Source organism: Parasteatoda tepidariorum, chromosome 5 (genome assembly GCF_043381705.1).
Source record: "Parasteatoda tepidariorum isolate YZ-2023 chromosome 5, CAS_Ptep_4.0, whole genome shotgun sequence".
In the NCBI taxonomy this organism is placed as follows: Eukaryota; Metazoa; Arthropoda; class Arachnida; order Araneae; family Theridiidae; genus Parasteatoda; species Parasteatoda tepidariorum.
The window spans coordinates 42,692,202-42,705,646 of record NC_092208.1 but is presented as its reverse complement, the minus strand read 5'-3'; the positions used below and the strand labels follow the sequence as shown (position 1 = coordinate 42,705,646).

Genomic DNA, 13,445 nt, shown 5'->3' with positions numbered 1-13,445 from the left:
CTCATATTTGTGGTAGTTTGTGTGATTTAATGGTTGCGGGAGAGAATTTAAATTATTACTAAAATACAATATTTAAGGAACTTTGACAATATCGCGGACATTTCTACAAAATAGTTAAAATTGAAATCGAAATACTTCCGTGCGGGCAAAGTTGTAGCAACAGCTAGGTGGTGAAAAATTTGGTTAATATATTGTTTAAAACTAATTAAGGTGTTAGGACTGAAGGATCAGTTGAACAATTCGAATATTGTGTACTATTGTCTGTAATATGTACTACTGGTATACTAACAGGTTCAGTTTTGATAAGAATTATACAACGGGTTTTCCGTAGTTTCAGAAAATATTTTTCTAGTGGTAGCAAAGATAGTTTATTAATATTTTAATGAATGTGAACTAAAAGAAATTGCTCTTTCACTACTAAATGTTTTGATAGTAAATTAAAGGTTAGATCGACAAATGGCCATGCTCCAAAATCATTATCAAGCTCTAATAAGAATTTAATATTTAAAAAAAAAAAAAATTCTGCTTTAGCTGGCTGTCACTGAAAAAATATTTTTAACAAGACTTAAATGTTGAAGGGTTATGTAATAAAGTACCAAATATGATAATATAGGTATAAAATGTTATAATAATATATTTGGTGATGATTAAAAAAGGACCAATACTAAGCAGTTTAAATACCGATACTTTAGAAAGAAGTGTTTTAAAAGGTAAGGGATATGTACTCGAGAAAAGTATTTGATAGTGCTAAATTTTGACTATTATGGTTTGGACATCATGCCATGTGATGCTAAATACGTTTTATATTTATTCTATTGGAATGAACTACAAAAAACAAGTTTTACTTATTAAATAACGTTAAGCCACCGAAAAGGGAAGCAAATAGTATTAAATATAAAAAAAATTGAAATTATTCCAGTTATATGAATTGAAAAACTTAGTGGAAGAAGCAAGTAAGTGACATTTTCAGACTTAGAAAAAAGTTGTATCCGAGCTATTTATTACCAATTTAGTAGAAGAAGGGAAGAATAATTCTTTGCTTTATTGTTTCTAATTTTAAATAAAACCAGATTAACTAAAAAATAAAACCCTATTGCCTAATTTGAAATATGCAATCTAAAACTTTATGTGATTAGTTAAGATTTAAAAGAAGGCAAAAGCAGTGATTCTTTAATTCCCCTAAAAATTTCACTTACCTGGCTCTTACATACTCTTACTCTTTAATTGTGTCGGTATAAGCTTTTCAATTATGTGCACGATTTCGTAGAGTTTCTCTACTCTGATTTATTGGTTCTTTACTTATTTTTTTATGAACCCCGTGCGAAGAACATGTATTCAGCTAGTACTATATAATTATTAATAATAACATAATATTGTAACGAAAAACTAAGATACCAAAATAATTAAGTAATTTTAATGTTATTGTATAGGTGTCACTGGAGTGCTAAAGGTTTATACTAACGTTTTAATCATCTGCAGAACATGAAATAATAAATAAAGAGTTACTCTTTCATAGATTTCCGTAGTTTTAAACTGAATATTTTTAACACGTTCACGCCGGGGTGACCTACCGGTGGGTCACGCTAGATTGGCAGCGCACCGGAGTAAAAACTGGTAACAATAAATTTCATTTTTAAGTTTTTTTCCGGGAATAATAAAAATCCATAACTACCAATTGTTTTTAACGGATGCAATTTTTATATTGAATTGCTTCCTCGCCGTGATAAATTTTCTTACAGTAAATTGCTATTGTTGAGAATAGATTAACTCTTCCCGAATATTATCTAATATTGAAATAGTTCTCCTACCAGTATTTTGTCTTTTCCCATACCAGTATTTTCACTTTTCTCGCCGTGAATGTGTTAAGACAATTTGATTGGTATTAATTTCAGTAATCAAACATTTCTTTCTCTAGCTGTGTCATTTAAGACTGGTTGTATAGTAATATTGTTTTGAAATAAAAATTGCTTTCTTGCAGCGATGTATTCTTGAACTTAATTTAAGTTTATTTTCAGACATGTTTTTGTAAAAAAATATCTACCGAAATAAAACAAAATCTAGCACATTATTTCTAAAGCAATAAAATTTGTTTATTAAATCTAAAAAAACGCAACAAAGTAATAATTCTTTTCTAATTATATAGATTGTCTTTACATTAATTTTATTTCCATCAAGAAAAAGGCCAATAAACGTTTCCTAGTCGAGAATGAATTTAGTCCCATTATTTAATCGGTGGCTGGAACTAAAATGTATCGGACGCCAGTCCTTCTTACTGGTGTTGCTACAGGGGCTCTGGCAGGGGCTGCTGGCAAAGCGGCATTGAAAACTGGACTTGCAGCTGCTTCAGGAGCAGAGGATTCAACTGTGACATCGGCTGGATTTTGGTTGGTGGTTCCTGGTTCATTTGATTTCACGATGGCTCTGAATCCGTTTTCATCGGCAACGTATTCAACTACTCTAGAATGTCCCTCAATGTTGTTGATTGTGTAGGTACCGGTTACTTTGCCTGAACCATCGCTGCTTTCCTGATGAGTACTGCGACCGCCATCTTCACTTTCTGATAGGTAGTTGAAGGAATAAGGAATAGGGACAACTTGTTCCTGAAAAAATAAAGTTAAATAAAAATAAAGTTTAGTAAACTATGTTTCGCATAAAAATTTTCAGAATGCTATCATTTTTATAAGTTTTCGAACTATATTCAAAAATAGAGTTATTTGTGATAATACTGTAACACGAAGACATCACACTTTACTACCAAACAATTACTAAACCTAAAAACGCAAATTGATTAAGCAGAGTTATATTTGCTTTTTATTTATTACAAACAAGACTCTTTTTTGGCAGCAAAATTTTTTATTTGTAAGGAATTAAAATTTTCAATCGAAATTAATTAAAACAAAGAATTATGTACTACTTTTTTTCATCTTCAAACACTTAATCCCATACTTTTTCACGTTTATCAGCCGAATATAATGTATTTTTTGAATAAGTAGCCACTGAAGGCAACTATGTTTGATATTAAACAGCTTGAGTTTCGGATGTGAAATAGGGATGAGACGTTTTATATGAAATTTTGAATCACTTAATTCCAGTGATGTGGTTGAAAACAAATTTAAAAACAACGAAACATGCAATAAAACATCACTAGGAAAAATTTTCCGATAAAGCGTAGGAAGTTGGTAGCCTTGTTTGCATGTTGTGGTTGACAACAATATCAGGTTAGTTATAATAATTATGAAACATTTACTAGGGTTACCTACATAAACATGTAGGATTATGTAGGTGGCAGAGACGTAGTTTTAATGTATGTTCGAGCGGGTTATATCTTTCTATAACTTTTTTCTTTTTTTTTCTACACGTTAAAATTATATGAATGATGAAAACTTTTTTTATATCCACACCCTAATCTAGTTATACCGTACTATAGTTAATTAATCATGTAATGGGGTTCGGAGGGGTTTTTGTCCCCCAAACTTCCCTCAAAACTTCGCCACTGCCCCTGAGTAAAGTTATCTCATTGCAGTGAAGTTTGTTCGTGGCTATTAACCATAACTGTTTGTAATTAGGGCACTCTTCACGCATCCGCGATTTTTTTTAACTCTTCATTTAATAAAAGTTCTTCAAATGTAACTTTCATCTTTACGAAAAGAGAAAAGTGATAGTTTGCTTCATTATAAGCATTTAGATAAGAGATCCAAGACATTAGTATTCACCATAGTAAAACAGGGATCATAACTGTCCTCATAAAACAAGACCATTCTTTTCTGAAACCAAAAGTTATGACTTAGTTACTTCATTTTGCGTGTCCACCCCCCGTAGCTAACAAAAACTTGAAGAGCACATAAAGAAGAAACAACCTATTTTAATTTAAGAGGACATTTGTAGCTTATATGAAGGAAAAATAAATTTCTTCAAACATTTCTATTAGTTTATATTTTAAGAGCAATATATTGATATATCACGATAAAACTGACAATAAAGACTAAATAACAACTTTTAAGACCTTGTTTCAAATGCGAGCATACCTGCCAACTTGTGCGGTCGTTGAGAGAGATTCTACGAAGTGGTAATGAATCTATTATAAGTTTGAAAGAGTTTTCTGAAAAACAATGCTATTACGACATCCAAGGGTATAATTGGCAAACTACTCATACCTTGTAGTTATATTAGCATCAGTCCCGCTACTGGCTCTAACTAATTCATCTGAGTGGGAATGTATGATAAATCACCGAAGCGCAATTGAATGGTGAAGGTTGGGGTTCAGTAACATTTACTGCATGAAAATTAAAATGAAATGGCGAGATTTAAATAAAGAAATTTAAGAGAGAGAAGAGGTTTTTGTGGCAGACTGCCTCGCCTCCTCCCGAGGTAATTGGCAATCTCTTTTTCTCTTTATTTAACTAAAACTGGGTGCCTGGGCCGCGCAGCGGCCCCTAACCCATTCATCATGAAGTATTTACAAGTTGAATTAAAAAATATTTTGAATTATGCAGCCTTTAGGTAGCATTACAGAAGATCAAGCATATTTGCTTGATAAATTAAACATGATTTGATATTTAATATAAGTCATGATTTATGCAATAATCAGAAATTTTCGTGAATATAAAAAGCACAATTGATATTTAAGCATTGATTGGTATTAAATTTGATGCAGTCATAAGTTGTGATAATTGGCAATCTAATTGATCTTATCTACTTGCCTTTTTTAAAATGTTTGATTTGTTGTGGTAGTTTAAAATTTTTTTTTTTTAAATTTAAACTTCAAGATTTATTACGACTAACTGTTAATGTCGCTACCACTAAGAAAATTATTTCTCAACGGCTGCAGTTATTAGATTGGTAAAGGCCTGAACTCTTAACCCATGCGTATCGGCGAACAAGAATTTTCCTATTACGGAAAAATAAAAAATTATACTAACTTTTAGGGATCGTAGAAAATTTTTAAAACTCCCAAATTCGTTATTACCTATGACTTTTTGATATGTTAGTGAAAATATTGTACATAGCCTTTTTTTCCAATTTATTATCATTCATACATGTCAGACTAGTGTAACTGGGGAGCAACAAATCAGAGTCCGTGGTTAAATAGGCCCTGTGACCGTGAGCGTATATTGCTATTTTTTTCTATATTTATGTTTGTGCCAACCTTATACTCGACTATATACTTAGCCATTAATCAATTCATTATCTGATCTCTTTGAATTATATTAGATCCGATGAATCAAAGATAAACCACACAGGGCTGGTACTGGATTAATTTAAACTTTATTTTTTTTCTAGCTAGATTAGGTTTACTTAGAGTTTTATAGTTCCTATGCCCTCCAAAGAAGTAGAAGTACCATATTTGTTGGACTTGCAAATTTCTACGCTTTTGAAAAATTTCTAGTGGTGATTAAATATATGCTTTTAATAATTAATTCTTTGTTTTGGAAATTCGATTTAAAGTTTTTTGCCACACATTCAAAAGCTCATGTGAAATGCCTCTATGTAACAGAAACCTCAGTTTTTAAACTTTTTGGGCCTAACATCCCTTTAAGAGAGACAATTACCTTTTTCAGAAAAGAGAAAAGTGGTTTGTCAAGTGGTTCATTGCTAGGATGTATTTTGCAGGAACAAAGTAGCACGCTCTACCATAATGCATTAAAAATATAAACGTTATTATTGGATCTGAGATAAGGCTCATAACTTTTTGAAACTTAAAGTGGTAGATAACAGAAAAAAAATATCCCATTTGTTTAAACATATATGTATTCAAGATAGCAATTTTTCATTAATATAGGCCACTTTTTCTGTCTAGACAGAGATGCCAACGTGCACCAGACAGCCATTGAATATTTTCGAGTAGTAGTATCTTAAAACAGAATAATTCAAAGGCTTGTGTAATACGCCACTATTCTGGTTCAGCCGCATTTTACTGTAATAAGTGTAACGTTAATAAATTAATCGAAATTCTACACATTTTAGTTGTGTAATTTTCTATCTTTTTTTTAAAAATATTTTGTCCAATATGGAGCAGTTTGCATCTCTGCTTAGATATAAGTGGGTTTACCATTCCCTAAAATCTTAAGGAAAAGCATAGTAGTGAGAAGAACAGTATTTTTTTCCCTTTTTTTTGCGATTTTTCACATTGCTCTCCCAGCAAGAAATTTCCTTCTTTTCTTAGCTATTGTCACGACGACTGTCTAGTCTTAATCTAAGCTCTTTGAAGACAGAGAGGATAAAAGCGAGAAGCTTAGATCTTCTTCATTAACTCAATTCTAAAGAAAAAGAATTAAACTGAAGTTGTAGCTATAGTTTGCGCTAGTTTTGATGAAACTTTGGCTACCGCTTCTTTACATTTCAACCAGTAACAGCCGTTTATGTTTTTCGAAATAGTAGAAAAATGTTGCCCTCAACCAGTGTAATATGACAAATGTCTATACCTATACTATGAAATAATTTAATAAAAATAATGTACTTACTCCTACTTGAGCTGCCGCAACAACTATCAATGCAGCAAATGCCAGGAATACCTAAAAATTAGCGATGTTTTTTTAAATTTCAGAGGAAAGAGGAGTTATACATATATGATTTTTTACTATTGTATTAAGACAAATTTAATTATCTTTCAAAAAAACTTACCACAGCTAGAAAAATAATAGTTGATACAGTAAAAACTATCATTTTCCCACGTTTTCAATGCATTTCTCAATATATTTCTTAAAATTGACTTTCAGCTTACATTGATAGTAAGTGTATTGAAAATCAATATTTTTTTTATATTTACATCATGCTATTAACGTATTTAAACTGTTGGCTTTTGCCAGTGTAAATGAGAAACAAAAAAGAAAAAAAAATTCTGATATCTTTCTAGTAAAACTCTAACTTAATATATTCTAAGAGATATATTTCTAATAATAAATAGATATCAAGATATATTTCGAACATAAAGAACATAAAGTAAAATTTTCAGATGAGGAAAAGAACTTTCAGATATCTAAGGCACACATTTTCATCAACAAACAAGAAAAAACAGCTCTGTCAGGGAAAACAGAAGAAAATGGCAGTGGAATCATTTTATTTCCAGCTTGCATTCGCAAGGAATATATACATAGCTGCCAGCTATGGGTTGCCCGTAGTATTTTATTTTTATATTTATAAATGGCAATGATTCTAATAAATTTCTTTTCAATTCTTGAATTTATAAATTTAACCCTTTTGAAGGCCGTGGTAAGTATACTTACCACCACGTTTTACCACTTTTAATTTAGGTTTCCATTTTTCAATAAGTTCAGCTTTCTTGAAATGAGTTTGAATAAAATTGGTAACCATTTGTCACTTTTAAAAAACGTATAAAAGTTATAAAATACATAATTCCTTTTGAAGTTAGTAGCATTTAAGGAATTTATTTTATAAATAAAGAAAAATAAAAGTCAGTAAGTTCCTAATAGGTCATGTTAAATATATTTACCACCAAAAAAATGGCATTTTTATAAACTAAATGAGTTTTTTTTTAATATCAATTACTGTTCTTAAAACAATTTCAATTCCAAAAATACTTTAATTTACCTTTACTAGAAGTAAAGGGCCCATTAAAGGGTTATTATGTTTTTAACTTCTATTGAATGCAAATAATTATTTATGTATAAGAGCCAGTTATAGAAGCGAAAATCAATATATCTCATAGCAATTGTGAAAATTTTATTTTAAGTTCATCAATCTTACTTTAGCAATTGGGAAGTACTTGGTCAAAAAGAGTAAAAGCCGGCAGGTCTTTTGGTTATTAGGACATATAAACACCTATTTACAACTGGGGAAATTGTCTGGTATATACCTTTTAACGTTCAATAAGTCCTAGTAGACAGGGTTCTTTACTTTCCCCGTTAACAAGATACTTATGAAATGGTTTTACTGCCAGTTTTTACTCCTTTCCAGACACAAACAGCCCTGATTTCTGTGTCTATGCATTCGTATGTTTTCTGAAGGCTAGGTTATGTAAAGAATAAAATGTAGCTAGCTATTCCTTATTTTAATTTCCTAGAATTTAAAGGGAAAAAAAACATTTCAAGAGTACAAGGACATGTCATATTACAATACGTATGCTTGTCCACTTGTTTTTTTCCAACTGATAGTTACATTTATGTTTCAATGTATTTACTTTGGATTTTGAAATTTCAAAAAAATTCTTTCGTCCGTAAAAACAAATAAATAATTTAAACATATATATATATAAAATCTATTAACTAGATACTTATGTTTTAAAATGTTGGTATGTTTAAAGTTCAAAGAAGTCGCTTAATTAAAATTCTTTATACTTTAATTATAATTTTATTATTTCACTGCCACTTCATAAAACATTTTCCACTGACCGAGGAGGTGGTAAGATGTCCTATAATATATTTTATTTAAATCTCTTAAATAAGTTATAAGTAAGAAATAAAATAGGATGCAGTTAAATAATAATATAATTATGAATTATTAAAATATATTAAGTATTTTGAAAATTGTTTACGATATGGAGCTTTACTTTTTGGAGATAATTAAAACTTTTCTTAATGACTTATTTGCGACATTACATTACAGAGCTCTATTGAAAAAAAAATTTGAATTTTCATGTATAATTGTCTTGTTTTATTTCATCTAATTTCATAAGTGTTACAATTTCTTATTAACATTCGAAGAATTTAGTTTATTTAAAAAAAAAAAACATATCAGTTCTAGAAAATATTTAATGTTTTATTTTTAACAAACGGTTTGTACGCACTGGAAGAAACTTAAAAAATGGAATGAATTTTGGTTTAAAAAAGCCAAATGATTCTTATTATTAGATTTAACATAACAATTAAATTCTTCTATTTCGTATATCTAAGTGTATTTACTGAAGCGGCGGTGCTCAATTTTTTATTATTTTTTATTGTGCCCTCCTAAATACTTGACCTTCTTTTAGTAGCATCTCGAAACTTAATAAATATTTATTTTAAACTAACTAACTAACTAATCAAAATGTTACAGAGTTCCCATCCAATTCAGGATATCTGCTCTTTCATCTCAGTAGAATTAAAATTGGAGGAAGGGAAGGGGGGTGCTGAGCTTAACATTAGGCTTAAATATCAGATAGTTCAAATGTGTAAGCAAATTGAAATCCGGGTGAAATATTATAATAAGTCGCAATTGATACAATAATAATACAGTAATGAAAGAAAAGGGACATAAAATATTTACAAAATTTGCAAATGGGTTGGACTCCCTTAGCACTCCCTCGCCTCCCCCCGTAGCTGGGCTTCATCGGTGCAGAGTGCAAAGTTTGTCCAGGAAAATTGAAATGTTTTGAGGGAAGGCAGTCGCTAAGGAATTAATATTGTTGTAAATATTGGCTACAAATACGGGCTAAAATATTGTTGTTTTCGATAAAATCGATATCTAGCAGTTTGTTAAAGTCACAAGTAGCGCAATTTTTGGCGCCCTTAATTTATTTTAAAAATTGTATTGATCGATATTTTGTTAATTGTTTTGAAAATATTATCACTAATGAATGAAGAGTGAAATTTTTTCCTCATATCGTTTTATCAATATTAGTCTAAAAATCGAGTCAGACCGATAAATTTACAGGTCTGGAAAGGCATCTAGACTACTTAATATAATGCATGCCTAAGTTGATATTGAATGAACTGAAATAGGGTTTCCGTTAAAATCAAAAACAGAAAAGGACAAAAATTAACTTATATGTACTTCATTGTTGAATATTGGTAATTTTAATTCGATGCAAAAAACTGATGCAATTTTTCATGAACATTCATAATTCATCTATTTTATTTTGAAAAAAAAAACCCTTTTTTAAATTTAACTTCTTCACAAGTATTTAAATAAAATTATTTTTTTATATAACAATGGAAAGAGTAAATGAAATAATGAAATAGCTGATAACTAACTGACTATACTTCAAACACCAGGTTTTAAAAATCATAACTCTCTAAAAAAAGTCCTAACTAGTAGAGCTCCAATCAAATACTGATGCAATTTTTTTTTATATACATTCTAACTTCATTTATTATTTATTAGAAAAAAAACATTTTTAAAATTTAATTTCTTCACAAGCATTTTAATTAAATAATTTTTTATAAAAAAAATATTAAAAACATATTATAAATAGTGTATAATTAATTGGCTATAAATCTAATACCATGTTTTAAAAATCATAACTGGTTTTAAAAAAAGTGCCGCGAAACACCATTCGGAAACCGCTGACTTTAAAATACACTAGTATTGAAAAACATTATAAAATGTGATTTTTCATCGTTTATTACTATCAATTTTTAATAGTTTATAATTTTTTCAAAATTAAGTTTAACTTGGTTAAAGATTTTAATAATCTACTCATGTTTGCCAACATAAGCATTTTTGGAATTTTTTAAAAGATAATGGCTAGTTGCCGACAAAAAACACTTAAATTATTTATTATTGATACGGAATTATGATTGATTAGAATGATTATGATTGATACTTACCTTCATGATTGATACAGAGTTTTTTCTTGTCCTACCAAGCCTGTCTTTAAAGAAGTGGTAGAAATTAAATTAAAGCACAGGGCTTATATACTTTTTTAAAGATCTATAAATTACTCTCGGGATGAATACTAAATTTTTTTTATCACAAAGAATATGGAGTAATTGTAGAAAACGTAAGGGTAGTCCCCCCTTTTTTTATTTCATTCCGTCTCCAAACGATTTTAATTAAGTTTTTTTTCCTGATACTCTCCTTGAAATTTTTTATATTGTCTGAAAAGACTCGTTTCTATCAGCTTCTTAGTGAATTCGTACACGTAATTGTGATGATTGGTGAGAAATTCGGCGTAAAAATAAGAAAAATATATCAAAACGAATGCATAGAAAAAAGATATTCTTTAATTGATAAGTTGTAATTTAAAATTAGAATTGGAGCAATGCAATCAGCTAATGCTATTGGCATTTATACATAGGAGGATAAACGAACTATTTTTTTTTTAAAGGAATAAAGTCTTACAGGAAACAATTCTTCAATAATATAAAATAATAATATCTTTATTTATTTTCTCAAAAACAATAATACAATATTTATATAATCATATTTTGACGATTATAAAAATTTTTTTTATTAAAAAACTTTATAAGAATAAGTAATAAATTTATAGCACAACATATCATTTAAACATTATTCAACTTTTTTCTTATTTATGAATTCATTTTAATGCGCATTGAAAAAGTATAGTTAAAGATAATTATTTAGATAAGTTAATACTGACTGAAAAATCACAGGGGCTTGTTTTAGTCCCCATGCTAATAGAAAAATATTGGAAAGTTGCTTACTTGTTCGTACATAATAAAAACTTCATTGATTTTAAAAATTAGATGATGATGATAGAAGATGTTTGGAGTGTTCAAAAATTCACGTCAGAAATCATTCTCACTTGACAAGTCTTGACAACGGATGCCTATTTTTGCGCGCTTGAAACACGTCCACTTTTATTTCTATCTTCATTTTTTTTAAACTAATGAAGTTTTTATTATCGTTTATTACGTGTTCAAATTCTAAAATCCTAGAAAATCATGAATAACTTATTAATCGATTCAAATTTTACTTATAAAACAGATTAAAAAGAATTGGTCAGAAATCAGCCCAAAAAATGAATATCTGTTACCTTGAAACATTAACTATTAATAAAATGACCTTTCCGAGCAATTATAAAATATTCAGTGAAGAACTAGTAGAGTTATTTCCTTCTTTTTTATTGTCACAACTTGGCTGCTTAGCAACGGAGAAAAATTAGGTATTGCTTTCTTGAATGAGTTTATGGTTATCTTAATTTACTCCATTTACGGATATGTGAAAAACGTTATATGTTTATTCAGAGAAAGTACATTTTTGTGTTTTATTTCCAAATTTAATACTTGATACTTGATTTAGCTTACGTCGGTTGTGGAGATCTCAAAGTTGATATTAGTTTCGCTCTTACTCTATAAATTTTTCTTAAAAATTAAAAGTACAGTCTATTTTTTTATCGCAGTAAAAATTTAAAAAGTTATGTATAACAGGGGATTGTGCAAATGTTGCAACCAATTTTTAGGGGATTTAGGGTACATCGTCACAATTAAAAGTGCATAGAGACCCATGCCCGGAGATGTCCTCATACGCCGCTAGGGGCTTTCTTATTATGAATCGTGTCTTCACGTGCATCTAAATAGTTCACAATAAAGAAGAGCTCTTAGCCGCGTACACCAACATTTCCGAATTGCATGTGTTCCTATGCAATATTAATATTTATCCTGAAGATGTGCCCTAACTCTTTTAAAAGTTGGTAGCAACATGTACAGTGGTGCTCACTTACTTAAGGACTGTGTTTTCAAAATAAATGCGTCATTATATTGGATAAATATTATGTTTTGATCAAGATATCTATAATGACGAATTCTACCTTAGTTGAACTTCAATCCTCAAATTATTCATTCGTGTTCACTAGTGTTTCATAAAAGTTTATTTAAAAAATATAGTATTTTGTTAAGTTTCTTGTACTTAAGGACAGTTTGTCTAATCATGAGTTATTGAATGATTACAATTAATTTATCGATCAATGTAAGTGTAATTTACTACATTATCTTAGTTTGATGCTTTAGAACATTATATTAGTATTATTTTTCTTTTTTTTTAGTACAAATTTCAACATTATTATGAGTAAAGGAAAAAATGTTAGCAATGAACAGAGATGTCGAATAGATACTCTGAGAAAAGAAGATTTAAGCATTAGAGAAATTGGTAGGTGGGTAAAATTATCAAAAACAGCAGTTTTCCAAGCATTGAAATCTATTCAAGTGACCAAAAGTATTGAAAAAGCATCCCGAAACCTACGTCCTCGCAAAACTACCGAACGAGAAGATCGAATTATTCATCGAATTTCTGAAGCTGATCGTCACAAAACCGCCCCGGACATCAGAAAAGAATTCGCTGAATTAACAGGCAAGCACGTAAGCAATAATACCATCAAACGGCGTTTAAATGAGTTTCGGCTTATGGGTTGCGTATGTAGGAAAAAACCGTTGTTGTCAAAGAAGAATATAGCAGCTCGATTAGCTTTTGCAAAAAGACACCGAAACTGGACATCGGCTGACTGGAATCGAGCTATATTTACAGACGAGTCGAAGTTCAAAAGAATGGGCTCAGATGGCAAAAGTTATGTGAGCCGTCGAGTCGGTGAAGAATTTAATGTGCGGTGTACAAAATCAACTATAAAAGGTGGAGGCGGCTCGGTGATGGTGTGGGGTGTCATAACACGTTCAGGATGTGGTCCAATTTGCAAAATCAAAGGCATCATGGATCAGCATGTGTATGTGGACATTATTAAGACTGTTTTTCTGCCTTATTACAGGAAACTTCGCTCAAGAAAACCAATCATGCAAGCCGATAATGATCCAAAGCACACGAGCAAAACTGCGAAG

At 29.9% G+C, this 13,445-nt stretch overlaps 1 protein-coding gene across 1 annotated transcript; it reads right to left on the bottom strand.

The window, feature by feature from the left end:
- Positions 1-2,065: 2,065 nt before the first annotated feature.
- Positions 2,066-10,590, bottom strand: LOC107436560 (cuticle protein 10.9). The gene is made up of 3 exons (XM_043049628.2): positions 10,485-10,590; positions 6,462-6,512; positions 2,066-2,600 (listed from the first exon to the last, which is right to left on the bottom strand). Exons 1-3 carry the CDS (start codon positions 10,488-10,490, stop codon positions 2,226-2,228), a joined length of 432 nt encoding a protein of 143 aa, XP_042905562.1. The 5' UTR covers positions 10,491-10,590; the 3' UTR covers positions 2,066-2,225.
- Positions 10,591-13,445: the final 2,855 nt, after the last annotated feature.

Coding starts and splice junctions, on each gene's coding strand:
- LOC107436560 (XM_043049628.2), bottom strand. Junction 2,601..6,461: donor TTGCGGCAGCTCAAGTAGGA/GTAAGTACATTA, acceptor TTATTTTTTCAG/GAACAAGTTGTCCCTATTCC.